The sequence below is a fragment of the Haliotis asinina genome, chromosome 12 (genome assembly GCF_037392515.1).
Source record: "Haliotis asinina isolate JCU_RB_2024 chromosome 12, JCU_Hal_asi_v2, whole genome shotgun sequence".
NCBI classification, from domain to species: domain Eukaryota; kingdom Metazoa; phylum Mollusca; class Gastropoda; order Lepetellida; family Haliotidae; genus Haliotis; species Haliotis asinina.
The window spans coordinates 18,261,966-18,279,320 of record NC_090291.1 but is presented as its reverse complement, the minus strand read 5'-3'; the positions used below and the strand labels follow the sequence as shown (position 1 = coordinate 18,279,320).

General features: G+C 41.7%; 1 protein-coding gene across 1 annotated transcript in view; it reads left to right on the top strand.

The window, feature by feature from the left end:
• The window catches only part of LOC137257400 (metalloprotease mig-17-like), a 58,206-nt gene that overhangs the window by 21,920 nt on the left and 18,931 nt on the right, over window positions 1–17,355 (top strand). The window contains exons 2-6 of the mRNA XM_067794732.1: window positions 1,344–1,450; window positions 2,523–2,563; window positions 6,506–6,611; window positions 9,836–9,994; window positions 11,039–11,162. Of these exons, the coding sequence (XP_067650833.1) occupies window positions 1,344–1,450; window positions 2,523–2,563; window positions 6,506–6,611; window positions 9,836–9,994; window positions 11,039–11,162 (537 nt within the window). The remainder of the gene's footprint in view (window positions 1–1,343; window positions 1,451–2,522; window positions 2,564–6,505; window positions 6,612–9,835; window positions 9,995–11,038; window positions 11,163–17,355) is intronic.

Sequence of the window (17,355 nt, the reverse complement as noted above, 5' to 3'; positions counted from 1 at the left end):
CCTTCTCCATCTATATCGATCACTCGTACGTTCTAAACTTGATTGTGGCTCCATCGTATATGGTGGAGCCTGCAAAAGCAACCTTAAACTTCTTGAATCTGTCCACCACCAAGGTTTAAGACTTTGCCTTTGGTCTTTCCGAACTCCACCTATGATCACTTCCACAGAGGTCATTGTGAACTGACCATTGAAACTCATTGAGTGCAGTAGAGTCTGCAAGAGATAAATCCAGAGAAGAGTAGGTACCGGTTGCAGGATGCAGATAAGTGCTCGAACCATCATTGTATATACACAAATCATTATTGGAAATAAAATCTTCCAGTGTTTTACCCTTAGTGTTAGTATTTGTACCACCCCAGAGTGGATTATGGCCATTGAGATCACCCATTATAATGCAGGGTGTCGGAAGTTGATCATAGAGAGCTTGAAGATGAGACAGGTTAAGAGAGTGAGAAGGCGGAATATACAGCGAACATATTGTAAATGCAATATGAAGAGTGAGTCTCACTGCAACGGCTTGAAGATTAGTTTTAATTGTTAGCGGACTATGAATAACATTTTGCTTAACGAGGATTGAAGATCCGCCAGTGGCCCTGTCACATGGAGGTGAGAAAGAGTGATATGCATCGAACTGACGGAGATTAAAATTATCTGTCTGTTTCAAATGAGTTTCCTGCAGACAAAATACTGATGGTGCCAGGTCTTGAACTAAAAAATGTAACTCATTAAAATTTGTCTTTAATCCTCTACAGTTCCACTGTACTACAGTTCTGGGAGACATTGTCTTTTGGGTGGGTTGATTAGGGATTTGATTTTGATTTTGTTAATTTCCATTTGCCTTTTCCAAATGAGACATTCTTTCGAAAAGGATGACTGATTTCCAGAAGAGTTTTCACATTTCTTAAAGATACCCCACCACGGAGTATCACAAGGACAATGCTAAAGCAAGTGGGCCTCCAGCCTGCAGCACCAAGGATACTCGGATGATATACTCCAGCAGAAGAATCAAAAGATTAATAATTCCACCAGATTGGCCCATGAGCCACCGCCTTCTGGGCATAAGACCCTAGGCAAAGTTCAGAACAACATATTTCAAATTACAAATGTTTTATACAATAGCGCCAAGACCAAAGTACACCAATTCCAAATGATATTTGTGCAATGATAAATACAAGTATTATCCATGCACAGGGCTTGGCATGACCAGCCGATTGGTTGAACCGGGCCCATTCAACCACCCGTCTAAGTGAAGTAAGGGTCGAAGGGGTGTATTGAGCAAAGGGAACGCGGTCACAGGCCCCCAGTGCCCTCAGCCCCCACACTCCCGTCCTGCACCGACACAGGGCCGCAACCCACGGCAAACGGGTTGGTGGACCAAATATCCCCACAACGGGGGTGTCGGCGAGCTCTTCGCGTTACCCAGCACCCACCACGAGGAGGTGCCTCAAATGTAATACTCCTTATTTGAAATTTAATTAATGATGTATCGGTCGCGTTATAAGGAGTGAGTTAAATTTAAAGTCACTTTGGCATTATTTCAGCCATATCGTGACTAAAACAATATATAGATTAACAATAATAAAAGCTAGATTATACAAACCGTAAAAGAAGTCTATGGGGACTTACAGGACCATTGCTACCTGCATGGACCCTAGCTGCATTTACACCATCCCCTCAACAGCAGGCGATTGTAAGAAATTTTAGCCAAAATTAAAATATCAAAAATACTACGTTTAAAAATCTTGGTATGGTTACATTGATCTTGAACGTTTAAGGTCAAGGTGAAGGAGTTTGGGAACATATTTGGGAAGATCAGTCCTACACACCTCTGGGAATGCAAGTTCGAGACAAGTTGTAGAATGCTCAGACATACATCGTATTGAGTGTAAAACTCGTTTAATGAAACTCAGGAGCTCAGAGCGAAATGCTCAAAACAAGGTCAAAGTCACCAATACTTTTGCTCTGACAGGGTCCATTTCTGTTCCAGGGTCTTGGCTGTCTGACCAGAAGGAACATGTCTGAGAAGTCACCCTTAATCATTGCCAATCAATTCTGGAACCCGGAAAGTGTTTAATGCGTTTGCTCTTCTAGATAAAATCTCTTTGTGTACTTTGGCACATGTTTATTTATCGGATGATCCTCTGGTGGTGCACGCAAAGACTCACGATAAAAAATCAAGAAATTCCACTGCTTTTTAAAAGTTGCTGGACATCGATCATGATTGCGGGCCAATCCATGTTCAGAACATGAACATCGATCAAATGGGAACCAATGACATGTGTCAAGCCAGGAAGCGAGCCGGACCACCCGATCCCTTTAGTCGCCTCTTACGACAAGAATAGTCACAGATCGTCTGGCATGTTTTGAGGATCGTAGATTGTCTGAGATGTGACAGTTGTGGTAGCTTTGAACACAGCGCGATTATGGCGTAATAGTGATCAATGATCTCAGTATCCAATAATTCTGATCGTGGTGACACTTGTTGATAAGATCGTACATAATGTATAATGTTTATTCCCTAGGCGTGACCTGTGGTCGTCTTTGGGTGGGTCGAGCGTCGTGGGTAAGTAAATACTAACTCATTGAAGAATTATTCCTCCCTACAATTCTTGACATATACATGTACATCAAGCGGTGATCAAGAGCATCCAAGAGTAATGTAAAATTAATACAACTTATTAAACTTAATTTCATATCTTGACATCAATAAAAAAAACCCCCAAAACTACTACATATTTGTGTGAAAGATCTATTTCACATGCATAGAGCATGCATAACATGACCAGACATTGTGCACCGCACATATTAAATACATGTAACAGCACTATTATGGCGTATACTCATATGAAAAGATAATTATGAGTGTTAGTTACTATACGGATAATAGTACAGAACTTACCTCAGATGTATGTTGCAAACTAATAAAAGGGGAGAAATCGAGAACATGTGATTAACAAAGAGAGAAAGTGAACTGCACTGGCCATCACAAAATATTTGATCTATACGACTTAAATAACTTTAAAAACGATTTACGACATTAGTAAATACCACTAGGAAGTACTTTCCATATATTCACCCAAAACAACTATTAGAGAGAAGCAGAGTGTGCATTCTCTTGAATGGGAATGGTGTGCATGATGTTTCTTTGCAATTTCGGAATCAGAACCGGTTCTGTTCAGGATAATAGATAAACGTAGACATATTATCATTAGACAAATATAAGGAAAACCCCAATCTTTGATCCATGTGGCATTTGTGAAAAACGTGTACATTTGGTACTGAGGAAAATATGCAATTATGCGGAAGTAATCAAGTGTTGGCGGCGAAACCTGAACCTGAACAAAGTAATATATAGCCAAGAAATACATTACGAATGTTGTCACTGTGTAGACATGCAGCAAAAATGCAATTACAATTTCAGACTGAATTTCGTGTTGCGTAGATTGTATTATAGTATACTCAAAGCCATTAAAAACGCAACTTCAAAAACAAAGCTTCTTTAATCCAACAAATTTCATAAAAACTTCATAACATTTGATAGGAACGATACAACAATCATTTATGGGTAATGTCATGAATAAATTCACTTCAAATGGGCGAAATTCGAAGGTACGAGATTGTTGAAACACATAAGGGATCAGTGTCGTGTATGTCCACCTAGAGCTCTGACACATTCCTGAAGCCGCCTTGGCATGGGCTGGCACAGATGTCGCACTACACGTTGTGGGATAGCTTGCCAATGATTCTGGAGTGCCTGGGTCAACTCTGCTAGAGTTCGTGGTGACACAGCTTGGGTTCGAACCCGTCGTCCAAGTTCATCTGCAAGGTTTTCTGTTGGGTTCATGTCAGGCAACATAGCGGGCCAATCCATGTTCAGAAAGTCCTTAAGCTGGCAGCATGAGGTCGGGCGTTGTCATGCTGAAAAACGAGCCGTCTACGGACACCATGTTGAGCCAGCAGTGGAAGCAACACTGGGCGGAGGATGTTATCAACATAACGTTGAGCATTGAGGTTGCCTTGGACCTCCACTAACTGTGACCTGAAGTTGCCATTGATGTAGCCCCAAACCATGACGCTACCACCCCCGAAACGACCCCTTTCCTGCACACAGTTACGGGTAAAGCGTTCACGTCGACGCTGACGACCATCAGCAACACTGATGTTGAATCGGGATTCATCAGAGAAGATGACATTGCCACACGGTGTGTTACCCAGATACCCCCGATTTGCGGCCCATCGTTGTCTGGCAAGTCGATGACGGTGCAACACCATCTGGCCAATGTACGGTCGATGACAGTGTATTCCTTGTACAGCCAGACATCTTCTGACTGTTTGGGGACTGATCTGACCCAATTGTTCCCCTTGCAATAGCAGCGGCTGTCTAGAACCTGTTACACAAGTGCTGTAACCGGATGTGACGATCCTGAGCAGCGATTGTCACAGGTGGCGCACCAGGTCGGGGTCGGTCTGCAACTCTTCCAGTGGCGTTGTAACGTTGTCTCAGACGAGCAATAGTGGATGGATGGACATGAAAGTGTCTGGCGACGACTGCCTGTGTAGCACCCTGATCCAGCATGCCAAGGGCTCTGGTCCTGTTCTCTTGCGTAAGGCGTGGCATTTTTCCAGACTTAGGAATGTTCAAATGTGCAGCGGTATTTAAAGGGCCATAGTGCATGAATTGCACGTCCAAAAGGCGGGACATGAGTTTGCTCGATTTCCTGCAATACGACAATTGCTGCGTTTGCACCACTTAAGTTTATTTCCGAGAACTGATGTTGGGTTCAAAACCCAAACTCCACAAAAAGAGACCGAACATAAGGGGTACCTATGTGTCATTAGTAAAAGAAATCCACGGAAATTGTAACTAGAAATATTTTCCAACTTAGGCGTTGCGTTTTTAATAGCTTTGAGTATATATATCGTAGAGTGTTCTTCACCAAGTTCATGTTATTTTTACTATGAGAACGCGACTGAATATATCTACCCATTAAAAGTGATAACGCCATAAGGAGCATGTCTATAGGAACGTGAAACTAATACTACAGAAGGTATTTTCTTATAACAAGTCGCGGTGGCTGAGCGGGTTAGACAGCTGACTTTGTGTGCTGGCGATTAGGTGCCTGACTCTGAGGGTGCGGGTTCGGATCCCGAATGGGACTCAACCAAACAAAAGTACTAGAATTTGTACTTTACTGAGAAAGTGATATCCCAAATACGACATATGTTGCGTGTAAGAACATGTTAATTTTAAAGTATTGGAGCATTCCAGACAATGCCGCGTACGCAATAACTAACAGTTACCGGTTTAAAAAAAACTGTCAGTAGTGAAAGCATGTATGACACCAAAGTGATCACGTCTTTGCTGGCCTTATGTGGCAAGCATGTGTTGCTGAAGGTCTAGTCTACCCCGGACCTTCACGGGTCTTCTCCCTGAAGAGATCATGTTTGATAAGATTCGTGTAGTGTATCTATTTCAGAAACTACTTGTTATATATAAGTACCACTGTACGCTGTAAGAATAAATGTTCAATGAAATGAAAATGTTCAGCCATTTTAATGACAGATTTCACAATCTGACTGTAACTTACCCATTCTGATTGGTTCTAGAGTTTTACCGTTTGGCTTCATTGCGGGTTTGACCATCCGATGCCATCCAGTTGTATGGGTTCTTTGTTCAAGTTAAAGTTTCTGATAGTACTTGGTTTACTGTGTGGAGAGGTTTGGTCTTGGGAGATGCTTTGATTAACTTAGTCCAAAACGTTTTCAGCCCCGACAATTTATAGAGAATATTCGTACACGCTGGGGGCAAGGCAAAACGTTTAAATCCGACAAAGATTAAATGTTTACCCATATAGACATCTTCCAAAGAGGGGAAGTCCCCGATTCCAGTAGCTAGAAATAGATGTGAAAGATGGTAAAAATGGGCTCATGGCAACTTTTGAGCTCACAAGTGTGAATTGCCAAACACTGCACTGCCTGGGGCCCTAGTGGCTACAGCAAATAGCATGTATTCTTAGTAAGTTACGCAAGTCATACTGTTATGTATTCTGTGTCCCAACGCCTTTAGTAGACACTTTACTGTCATTACAAAGAATTCCTGTGGGAGATAAAATCATATTGTGTATGAATCAACTACCACACTACATGCTACATTACCATGCAAACTACAGTAAAACATTCAAAGTAAATACTCTCCCATAGTCTTCATCACTCAATACATGCGCATAAATATTTGAAGAGTATACTATACTGAAGCTTATCCTGAAAATACAATAGACACTCCTCTATTTCTTATGTAACTTGAAGACTGTGTCTGAGAGTGTAGAAGAGGTAACTAGGAGCTAAGTATACATGAGGCATAATGCAAGTTTATTTTATTCTGTACATCATAGTGAAAGTTAACGTTCTGTTTCACTACAACATTCTCCCACAGACTAGGTTTAATCTCCATGTGTTAGAAAATACATATACTTCTGTTACTGTGAGATATACACATTCATTTCAGGTCTCGCCTACGTTGATTCTCTGTGCTTATCCTTTTCTGCTTCCGTAAATGAGAACCTATTCGTCGGCCATGAAGGAAAAGTTGCAGCACATGAACTTGGACACAGGTAAGGATATAATGCCTATGGCTATTGTTGTAAGTGGTAAACCTTTTTGTTGCAAGAGGTACATGTTGTTGCTTTAAACGAAAGTGCAAAGGGTAATCATCCTTGTTTTCCACCGCTTGGACAATATTTCATTTCATTCAAAATCAACCGGTATTGAATCAGTTGCTTCACTGCATGTTCCAACATGTCGTTTAAGGTGTCCCATAATCACACGGACAGTTGTATACTCTCCCCAAAAAGAAAGTGTACATGCTAAAAAATAACATTTTATATATCATTTTATTTCATGGAAATTTCATTGATATCGCGGATCAATCAATTTGTGATCAACACGAGAAATTTCATTACGTTACGAGGAGTCAACGACACTAGGGGTCAAACACAAAAGTCACACACTCAATAACTGGTATGACCTCCGACTGCATCGACTACTGCTGTGCATCTACGACGCCTCATGGAAGCGAACAGGTTAGCATTGAAGTGTTTTGGGATGTTGTTCTATATTCGGATAAGCTGTCTTGGGAGTTCCATAAGCGTTGACGGTGCATGGGGAAGCCGGAGTAGCTGACGTTTCATTTCGTTCCATACGTGCTCAATGGGCGAGATATCGGGCGAATTTGCGGGTCAGGGAAGAACATCCACTTGTTGTTGCTGCAGATACTGTTGAACAACACGAGCTGCGTGGGGTCGGGCGTTGTCCTGCTGTAGAATGACGCCGGGGCCGTGACGTTGCATAAACGGAACAACAACAGGTGCAAGCACTTCATCGCGATATCCGGCTGCATTGAGGTTGCCATCAATAATGACCAGGTCAGTTCTGTTACGGGCAGTGATGCCACCCCACACCATGAGAGACCCTCCTCCATAACGGTTTCGCTCCACGCCACATGGATCTGCGTAGCGTTCGTTTCGACGTCTGTACACACTCTGTCGGCCATCTGATGATGAAAGATGGTAAGGATATTCATCTGTGAATAAAAACATCGCCACCAGTGTATGGGATGCCTGAGATGTTGTCTACACCACTGCAGACGAGCACGACGATGACGTAACGTCAAAATCGGACGTATTGCAGGCCTCCGAGAAAGTAAGCCGTATTCTCTCAGCCGGGTGATTACTGTTTGAGGATGTATCCGTCTCAGGTTAGGGATGTTCCTGGCTGTCGTCGGTGCCGTTTGTTGCCGGTTCCGGAGATGGGCGACACGGATATACCGGTCTTGTGCAGAGGTGGTAACTCGGGGTCTCCCGGAGCGCGGTCGGTCTCGAACGTCAACATGTTGTGCATGTCAATGGACTTGCCTGTCTATAGTCTTACGGTGGCAGTTGAAATGCTTTCTGTGTGTTCTGCCAGCTCTAATCATACCCAGGGCTAGGAGACGTTGATCTATTGTCAATCTTGGCATGGTAAATTGGAGTCGTTTTAACAGCAGCGCAAGTTTCAATGTGAACGATAGGAAGACCTTACTTTTGTATTTAAATACCCAAGGTTTCACACTGCTGCATGACTTTTCACAATCTCCACGTGCAAAACATGCCTTTTCACAAACTTGCAGCACGTCATTTAACGTTACCGCAATTTTAACGGGGAAAACCGTTTTTGTGTTCAATATCACTTATTCATGAACAGGTTAACATTGATTACACTTACGAATTTTTTTTTTGAATTTGATCAATTTCTTCAATGCACACTTTCTTCTTGGGGAGAGTATATTCACCTTAGAGTGTAAGTAACCTCGCCACGTTTACGTTATTGATGACTGTTAATCTTAGACATGTTTATTTGTGTGTAAGGCATACAAAGCTTCAATCATGGTTGTTAAAATTGGGAGTATCAATGCCTTGATTGTAAACTAATGGATAAATATGAGTGAGTGAGCTAAAATTGAACGTAATATCGTCAGTATTTCGCCCACATCATGACTAATAAGGGTATAAATGAATAAAAACAAAGATAGAAAATATATTTGCCTGCCTGTCTGCAAAGGACAGTAAATCAACTAGTTCATCACGCATTTCGATTTAAAACTAGTAGATACCACAAAAAAAACCCAAAAACAATTTAACCACAGACAAACAAACAGATTTATTCAATGCCTTGGGGACATGATACACACTTTCTTTAGTTTATTACTTTAGTGGTTGAAGTATTGTAAAATTATTGTCCTCCTGAGAGGGTACGTAAGTCCCAAATGTTTTGAAGGAAATTTAAACTTACCATGATTTTTAGACGTAGTATTCTTGTATTCTCGCTGTGTCTAAATTTCTTACAATCGCCAGCAGCTGAAGGGATGGTGTAAATCCAACTAGGGTCCATGTAGGTAGCAAAGGTACTGTAAGTCCCCATGGTCAGTTGATCTATCTTCTGTTGCTGGCGACCTGTAGCCTGTTTTTACATTGTATTGTCCAAATAGTGATATTAGTTTTAACTTTCTACGTTACTTTTTAAGTCAAATTGTGATATTTTAGTTGTTTTACTTTGCTTCGTCGGCCTTTGTTTTACAAAATACATATTGTCATATCTTTGATAGGCATTCTAGAATTTGAGTAGATGAAGAATGAGGACTATGATTTATGGATATACAACTTGGTCGACCAGACGTTTCAACATAGATATTAATGTCGTTGTCAAGCAAAATTAATAGTCAACATTTGCTTGACAACGACATTAGTATCTATGTTGAAACGTCGCACTCACTGAATAAAAGAAGTTGTATATCCATAAATCATAGTCCTCATTCTACATATAGTCCTTTTCATTGTTACCTGCTTTCTTCTCGATATGGCTGCAATACTGCAGATGTGAAATATAAACTCACTCACTCACTCGTTATTACAGTAGTAATTTCATCATAATGAAAATGAACCTGCTGGTCAGGGACAGGTGTGGAACTTTGTAATACATAGTATGTGGGCAACACAATACATTTATAAATCTTCGGTTTTAAATGCTGAGCCTAACTGTGTACTGGTGATAACTTAAGTGCTGATGTGCTTCGGGTTAGTAGTGATGGGTAGTGATGGATGGAATAGTGTCAAGTAGTAATTTAACAATAGACGACCATACAAAATAAAAACAGGCAATATGTTGCCAAGAACTGAAGTTAGATCACCATGCTAGAGACGGATGAATGTGAAAAATCATTTTAATGACATTGAATATCCCATCTCCCGGATATGCAGTGCCGAATTCTTTATATCGCGAGTAATCGTTATCTTCATTTCAGCATCGGAGCTTTCCACGATGGCCAGGAAGGATGTGATGACAGGGATGTATTTATTATGGCCGCATTTATTATCACACCCGACAGAATACCAGATTCGTTGTTGGAAAACGCCTATCGTTTCTCACCATGCAGTATTGCCAAGTTCAACACATCGCTACGGTATGTCTGCTTCCAAACACATGTCTTAATTTCTAAAGTCACAGTAATATTGTGACACTTTCACTTATAGATATTGTGTTGATAACAGTAGTGCCATGTGATCCTGACACATGTAGCTGCTCAGCGCATTTTTTTAAAATGTGTACTGAACATTCCGTCAAGTTAATGATAGCACATATTTCTGCTGAAGTTACAGTTTGATATGAATTCTCTGGGAAAGGAATTGACAGACATTTTGGACAGCAACTGACACATTCTTAAATGAAGATTGTACACATTAACTGGACATATTAAGACAGATAAGGATATAACAAGGGGTTCAAGATTGAACTATATCCAGAATAAAAAGTTAAGCGCCAGCCTGTTTCCAAACTAAAATGTGATGCTGTAGAAATATTATTTTGGAATAATTGGGGAGGCCAATCCATGTTTAGGGAAGGTTCATCTATTAACCGATTAGGATACCATAATCATTTGTATTTACAATTATACGTAATATTGTGAAAGATATTATGGTGCATGTCTTTAAACCAAAATAAATATTCCTAGGATACAATCGATAGGACACTGAAAGAGCTTCTCAACATGACTTCCCCATTTCAACACCTTAGACAGTTCATTCTCCAGAACACTCCTCACCGGAGTTATTGAACATCTTGACATCGTTAGGAATGTATTTAAAGTAGTGAGTAAATGTGTGTTATGGAAGTGTCATTGTAACCAAAACTGCAAATGTTGCTTTTTCTGACACCTTCTGGAAAACGTTGTCATAATTGTTTTGACTTGTGATGATCCGGAAGAGCGGTCTTCAGTAACAAATGCTTGTCGTAAGAGGCGACAAACTGAATTGGCTAGTCATGCTCACTGTTCTGGTTGACACATGTATCCCAATTGCATAGGTCGGTGTTCATGGTGTTGATCAATGGATTTTCTGGTCCAGGCTCGATTATTTACGGACCCTCGCTACATAGATGGAATATTGCTGAATTCATCAACAACTAACCAAACACCCACAATTTTGTTTCGTGTTGATCTTTCGTGTAGGTCTGCTTCATGTACACATCAAGATTCCAGTTCTACCAATATTCACAATGGGCCAGCTGGGCAGCTGTTCAACGCCGATGAACAGTGTCGGGTGATCTATGGTTCAAATTCAAGTTTTTGCAGGGTAAACCATTTCCATAGTTTACATACTTAGATGGAATTGTTACGTGATGAGTGAGTAAATAATGCCTTTTGGGAAGCTATGCAGCTTTAACCTAAAAAGAGAATGGGCATGCTAAGATTTACAGTCACACCGGCAATATGTCAGCCGGCGTACGGTGACTGAAACAAGTTTTAAATGTAAATTATAAACGTCTGTCAACGAAGGGCAGAAAAAAACAGCTAGAATGTGGCTGTAGGATATACAGGATTTTACGTCCAGAAAACAATGCAATATAAAATTAAAGCAGGCTATAATCTGCCAACATAGCTGAAAGTAGGCCAACATATTTTGGAACCATGGGGACTTACAGTAGTTTTGTTGCCTGCATGGACTCAGGCTGGATTTACATCATCTCTTTAGACCCGTGAGAGGCGACTAACGGGATCGGGTGGTCAGACTTGGTTGACAAATGTCATCGGTTCCCATTTCCGCAGATTGATGCTCATGCTGGTGATGACTGGATTGTTTTGTCCAGACTCGATTATTTACAGATCACCACTATATAGCTGGAATATTGCTGAGTGCGACGTAATATAAACTCACTCACTCACTCATCCCTTCAGCTGTAAGCAGGTTTTGAACACTCTAGCCATAATGACAAAAAACAGGAAATCTACATTGAACGGCAGAAAACACGATCGCTCCCTTCCTGAAATTGGTAATCCGTTTAATTCAAACACCCGTAAATGACATAATAATTGTCGGAAAGATTTCAAACTTAACATGTTTGTTTAACAACGCTTAAAGATGAACTGCAAACAATTACAGGTCGAAATGAAGACAGGTGGCTCGTCTGATTCTAAGAGTCAAAAACATGTCTGGCTTCCTTGAGTGTTGACGACAGCTCTGCATCGTCTGTACATGGAGAGGATGAGACGGTTGATGAAGGCCATAGTAACATGCACCAAGATCGGTGATACGCCGGAGAGTGCAGCTGCAGTTGTCGGCCTTAGTCACACATCATTGAGAAAGTCTCTAGATACTCTGGCAGTATGGACACGCGCCTTGTCCTGCTGGGGACGTAGTTTCCATGGCGACCAACCTGTGGAGAGTGAGTGAGTTAAAGTTGATAGTCACGTCGGCAATATTTCAGCCACATCATGACTAAAACAAGTTGTAACTTCACCATAAATACATGTCAACCTGTCGACGATGGACAGTAAACCGAACTAGACTATCACAGTATTTGAGAAGTAAAACTAGCATCTATCTCTAAAGTTGTATTGCAAATTCAGACAAGACAGTATAAAAATGGGCTATGGATTACCAACAACTGAAGGTAGACCACCATACTAGGACCACGGGGACTTACAGTACATTAGCCTTCTGCATGGGCCCCATCCTGGAACGCCCAACATGTGTCACGAAAGGGTCTCAGCGCTTTATCACTGTAACGAGTGAACATTACACTATTTCCACTACCAGGATTAATATTCTGGAACACCATAGGACCTAGTTTGTGACTGAGAGCAACAGCACTCCAAGCCATTAAGCTCGGACGTACCCGAGTCTTTTTTCCAGGACACAATCATCACCAAAGCGCTCCCTGCGTCGTCACCACGTCGAGATGCAATACCGGCTTTCGTCGGAAAAGATTACAGTTCGTCTCTCCCGCAATGGCAATTCCGATGATGTATGGCCTACTGGAGACGAGTACGACGATGTCAAACAGCGAGGATTGTTCCATGGTAAGGCCTGCGACATCTGACGTTTCTCTGCCTGAAACGCCTCCGCACTGTGCCGTTGCTGACAGGTCCTTGGTGATTGCCAATGGTTTCCGTGCAGTTTCGGCAACTCTAGCGAAACGATTTTGCAGGTGATGGCAGACAGTCTGCTGATTGTCATAAGGGGTCTTCCATTGCGAGGAAGGTCGGCTCTGATTCCAGTAGCTTCAACTCATTGCTGCATGTCCGAACATAAACAGTAAATGATTTACAAGATGCCTTGCAGCCTGGCCTGCATTCAGTCGTCCTAATGCTTGATTACTGAGTTCCCTTGACGATCATCACTACTGTCGAATAGTAAATGATTCGGTGGCTCCTACTGGGATGACATCTCGGGATGCACGAGCATTGTCATTTTTACGAAATATGCACAAAACCTCGTGCCATCATTACATAGCATACATTTTGAAAACATGATTTTTGTATCAAATACAGAATCGGAAATAAGGTTTTCTTGGACAATGGCTATGAACCATGACTATCTAACATACAAAAAGTGAAAAATGATTAAAACTAAGATGAAACATATCTAGGAATTGGTTTCGTTGGGTGATGTTTCTTTTCGGTTCAATATATAAGTAACACTCTGGTAATGATAAATCTTTAACAACAAACCAGCATACCGTAGTGTTTAGATGTGTCATAGTGTTGTCATAGACTAAATCATTTCAATAAGTTTCCTTAAAACTTCATTTATTCAAACAATCTATTTGTTTCAATATAAGTCCAAAGTGCCCCGAAATTCTATCCCCTTTGTCTATGTAAATGTAATCGGCAAACATTCGGTGTATCCCCTCTTATCATAAACCCCCCTCCGGGCAGGACCCTTAATTCTCAAACGCTATCAATACATGTCAATTAACACCTCCCTACGTCGGCGAATCTTACGTATGTACATGTGCATGGGCCAGTGACCTTTCACAATGTGGCGTAATGGCCCTGTGTATAAAAACCTGACTGATGTGGTCAGTCGCACAGACCATCCAGCGAGACCATCCAGCGAGACCATCCGGCGAGACCATCCAGCGAGACCATCCAGCGAGACCAACCAGCAAGACCAACCATGGAGACTAGATCATCGACAGAAGTGGACGGATTGTGCGGGTAGTCGGGGTGTCGGCCAAGGCCGTCGCCCCACCTACGACTACGTCGACGATGAGAATCGCCGTCGGACTTCTGAATGTGTGTAAGTGACAGAGCGGGTCTCCACATCGGGATCATTGGCCATTCAGTCCTGATGTGCGTTCTGTCACATGTTTACCACTGTATTTTACGATTTTGACCATCCTTCGACCAAACAGTAATAAAACATGGCTGCTGCTGTCTTCATGTCTACCGCTGAATTTTGTCTACCGTTACTCTTGTCCACCATCCTAAACTACCACCCGAGAGCGACCACGACGGACGCTCTTGGACAGATGGTGGAGAAATATCCGGGTAGCGTGAGTTTGCTGTGACTCACGCACGATTCCCCTATCCTAACTCGCAGCAAAGCAACCGGTAGTTTAGAGATGGTGGTTGACAAGAGCAGCGTCAACGTCGGGCACCATCTTGGCGGAAGAACGAAGACATCAGAGAGTCAGCCGACCCGCCGGTCACCAGCGAAACAGCAGCTTATAGCCGGCAAACCTCAGCACTTCCAGCAATGTCATCGACAGCAACAACCAGACCAAGCAAAGTCATATTATCGAGTGAGTACAACAACTTTCAACACCACTCTTCAAGATCATGTCATCAAGACTCAAGATTCTTCATCATGTGCTTCACATTGTGTTCGTGTGACAATTTATGTGAACTTTTCTTCGAACTTTCTCACAACTTTTGTGTTTATACGTTTCCCTCAGACATTCTTGTACATGTCAGGTATGTCAATCTTCTCCAGCCATTGTTTCATATGTATTTATATGTGTCATATTTTTCATCTACTGAGTACTTATTGCTATCTGTATGTGATGTTATGAGGCGTACATCTTTATTAGATTAAGTTTTTGAAGTCGGTTAGGCTCTTACTTTACTACATATCCTTGCATATACACATTTAATGCAGATCAACGCTATCTGCCGGTTCCGAGTCGTCCCACTCAAATCAGACTCCCGGTTTCAAGGATTTTTCTAACAATTTGTTCCTCTATAACTATTACTATGGACAATAGCTTATAACGAGCTATGCAATACTGTAATTACTCTTCGTGAAAACGTCTAAATATTTTCATGTGATAATAGCAGTCGTAGAAGTACAATAAGTTTTGTCTTTCCAAGCTTATTTGATGGAGACTGTTTATCCAGTCTACATCCTACTTCTTCGTTTTGCCAACGTGTTTTTGTGCTTAGTTATGTTACTGGCGAAAATTTTGTATCCATGTGCATAATACTTTCTATGGTAACTGGCACACAATATACAATTCGCTAAAATATCTTTGAGGCAATTTCACTTGAATTAATTTTTCATCAACTTTCGGTTTAGACTTTTGAAGTTGGTTAGGTTTATTTTTTTCTCTCATGCCAATTCTACTTTTAGTGCAGATCACATCTACATCTGCTAGCCTTGTCGAGTCTAGGCTCACCAATATAAGACTCCCAATTTGAAAGATCTTACTGTTGTCATGAAAATATTACATTCAAATGCAAACGACGACGCATTACGCACATTCTGTTTTTGTTCCTGTAAGTCATATGTGTACTTATCAGTCAGGTATTCCGACTGTATGGGCGACCGCGAGCAGGAGTTTGCCGCTCCGTGGAAACATCCAATGTTTTATTTGTACGAGCTGGATAGCCGCTCACCTGTGTTTTTGTTAACAGCTGGAATCTCAGCTCACTTGTATTCTGTGTGTACACGTCCGATATTGTTCTTGTTTTGTTTCGCCTGACCATTGTTGACAATTCGATTCATGTATTACCTTTGACGTTCCCGTATATGCCATTACGATTATGTGACTTATGATCGATGCCTGTACTAGATATTGTCAACGCGTCAACGTTTCATGCAATTCACTGTACACTTGTATATCCAATATTGTCACTATTTTTAAAAAGCGCTTTTGGGGACAAAAGCTCCACGACGTTCAGGGGTGTTGTCATAGTGTTGTCATAGACTAAATCATTTCAATAAGTTTCCTTAAAACTTCATTTATTCAAACAATCTATTTGTTTCAATATAAGTCCAAAGTGCCCCGAAATTCTATCCCCTTTGTCTATGTAAATGTATTCGGCAAACATTCGGTGTATCCCCTCTTATCATAAACCCCCTCCGGGCAGGACCCTTAATTCTCAAACGCTATCAATACATGTCAATTAACACCTCCCTACGTCGGCGAATCTTACGTATGTACATGTGCATGGGCCAGTGACCTTGCACAATGTGGCGTAATGGCCCTGTGTATAAAAAACCTGACTGATGTGGTCAGCCGCACAGACCATCCAGCGAGACCAACTAGTCGAGAGACCATCCAGCGAGACCATCCAGCGAGACCAACCAGCAAGACCAACCATGGAGACTAGATCATCGACAGAAGTGGACGGATTGTGCGGGTAGTCGGGGTGTCGGCCAAGGCCGTCGCCCCACCTACGACTACGTCGACGATGAGAATCGCCGTCGGACTTCTGAATGTGTGTAAGTGACAGAGCGGGTCTCCACATCGGGATCATTGGCCATTCAGTCCTGATGTGCGTTCTGTCACATGTTTACCACTGTATTTTACGATTTTGACCATCCTTCGACCAAACAGTAATAAAACATGGCTGCTGCTGTCTTCATGTCTACCGCTGAATTTTGTCTACCGTTACTCTTGTCCACCATCCTAAACTACCACCCGAGAGCGACCACGACGGACGCTCTTGGACAGATGGTGGAGAAATATCCGGGTAGCGTGAGTTTGCTGTGACTCACGCACGATTCCCCTACCCTAACTGAGTGAGTGAGTTAAGATTTAACGTCACATCGGCAATATTACAGCCATATCGTGACGAGAACAAGTAATTATAATACTACAAATACATTAATAGCACATACATTGTAAAACCCTGTCAACGAAGGACAGTAAAACTAACTAGAATATCACAGAGTAGAATCTAAAACTAGTGAATAGACCTAAAACAATGCATCTATACAGGACAGTACAATATAAAAATGAGCTATGGGTTGCTAACAACTGAAGGTAGATCACCATACTAAGGACCATGGGGACTTACAGTACATTTGCTTCCTGCAAGGACCCTAGTTGGATTTACATCATCCCTTCAGATGTTAGCAATTGAGACAAATCTAGCCATAAAGTAAAAACACACTTATTCTACGATTAAAAAGCTGGAAAACTGAAATTTACTCCAAATGTTTGAGGACTTATGTACCCTCTCAAGGGGACAATTGTTTTACGGTACTTCAACCCCCTTTGAGGGTACAGCCACTAGCGATTTGAGTTACAAATTTA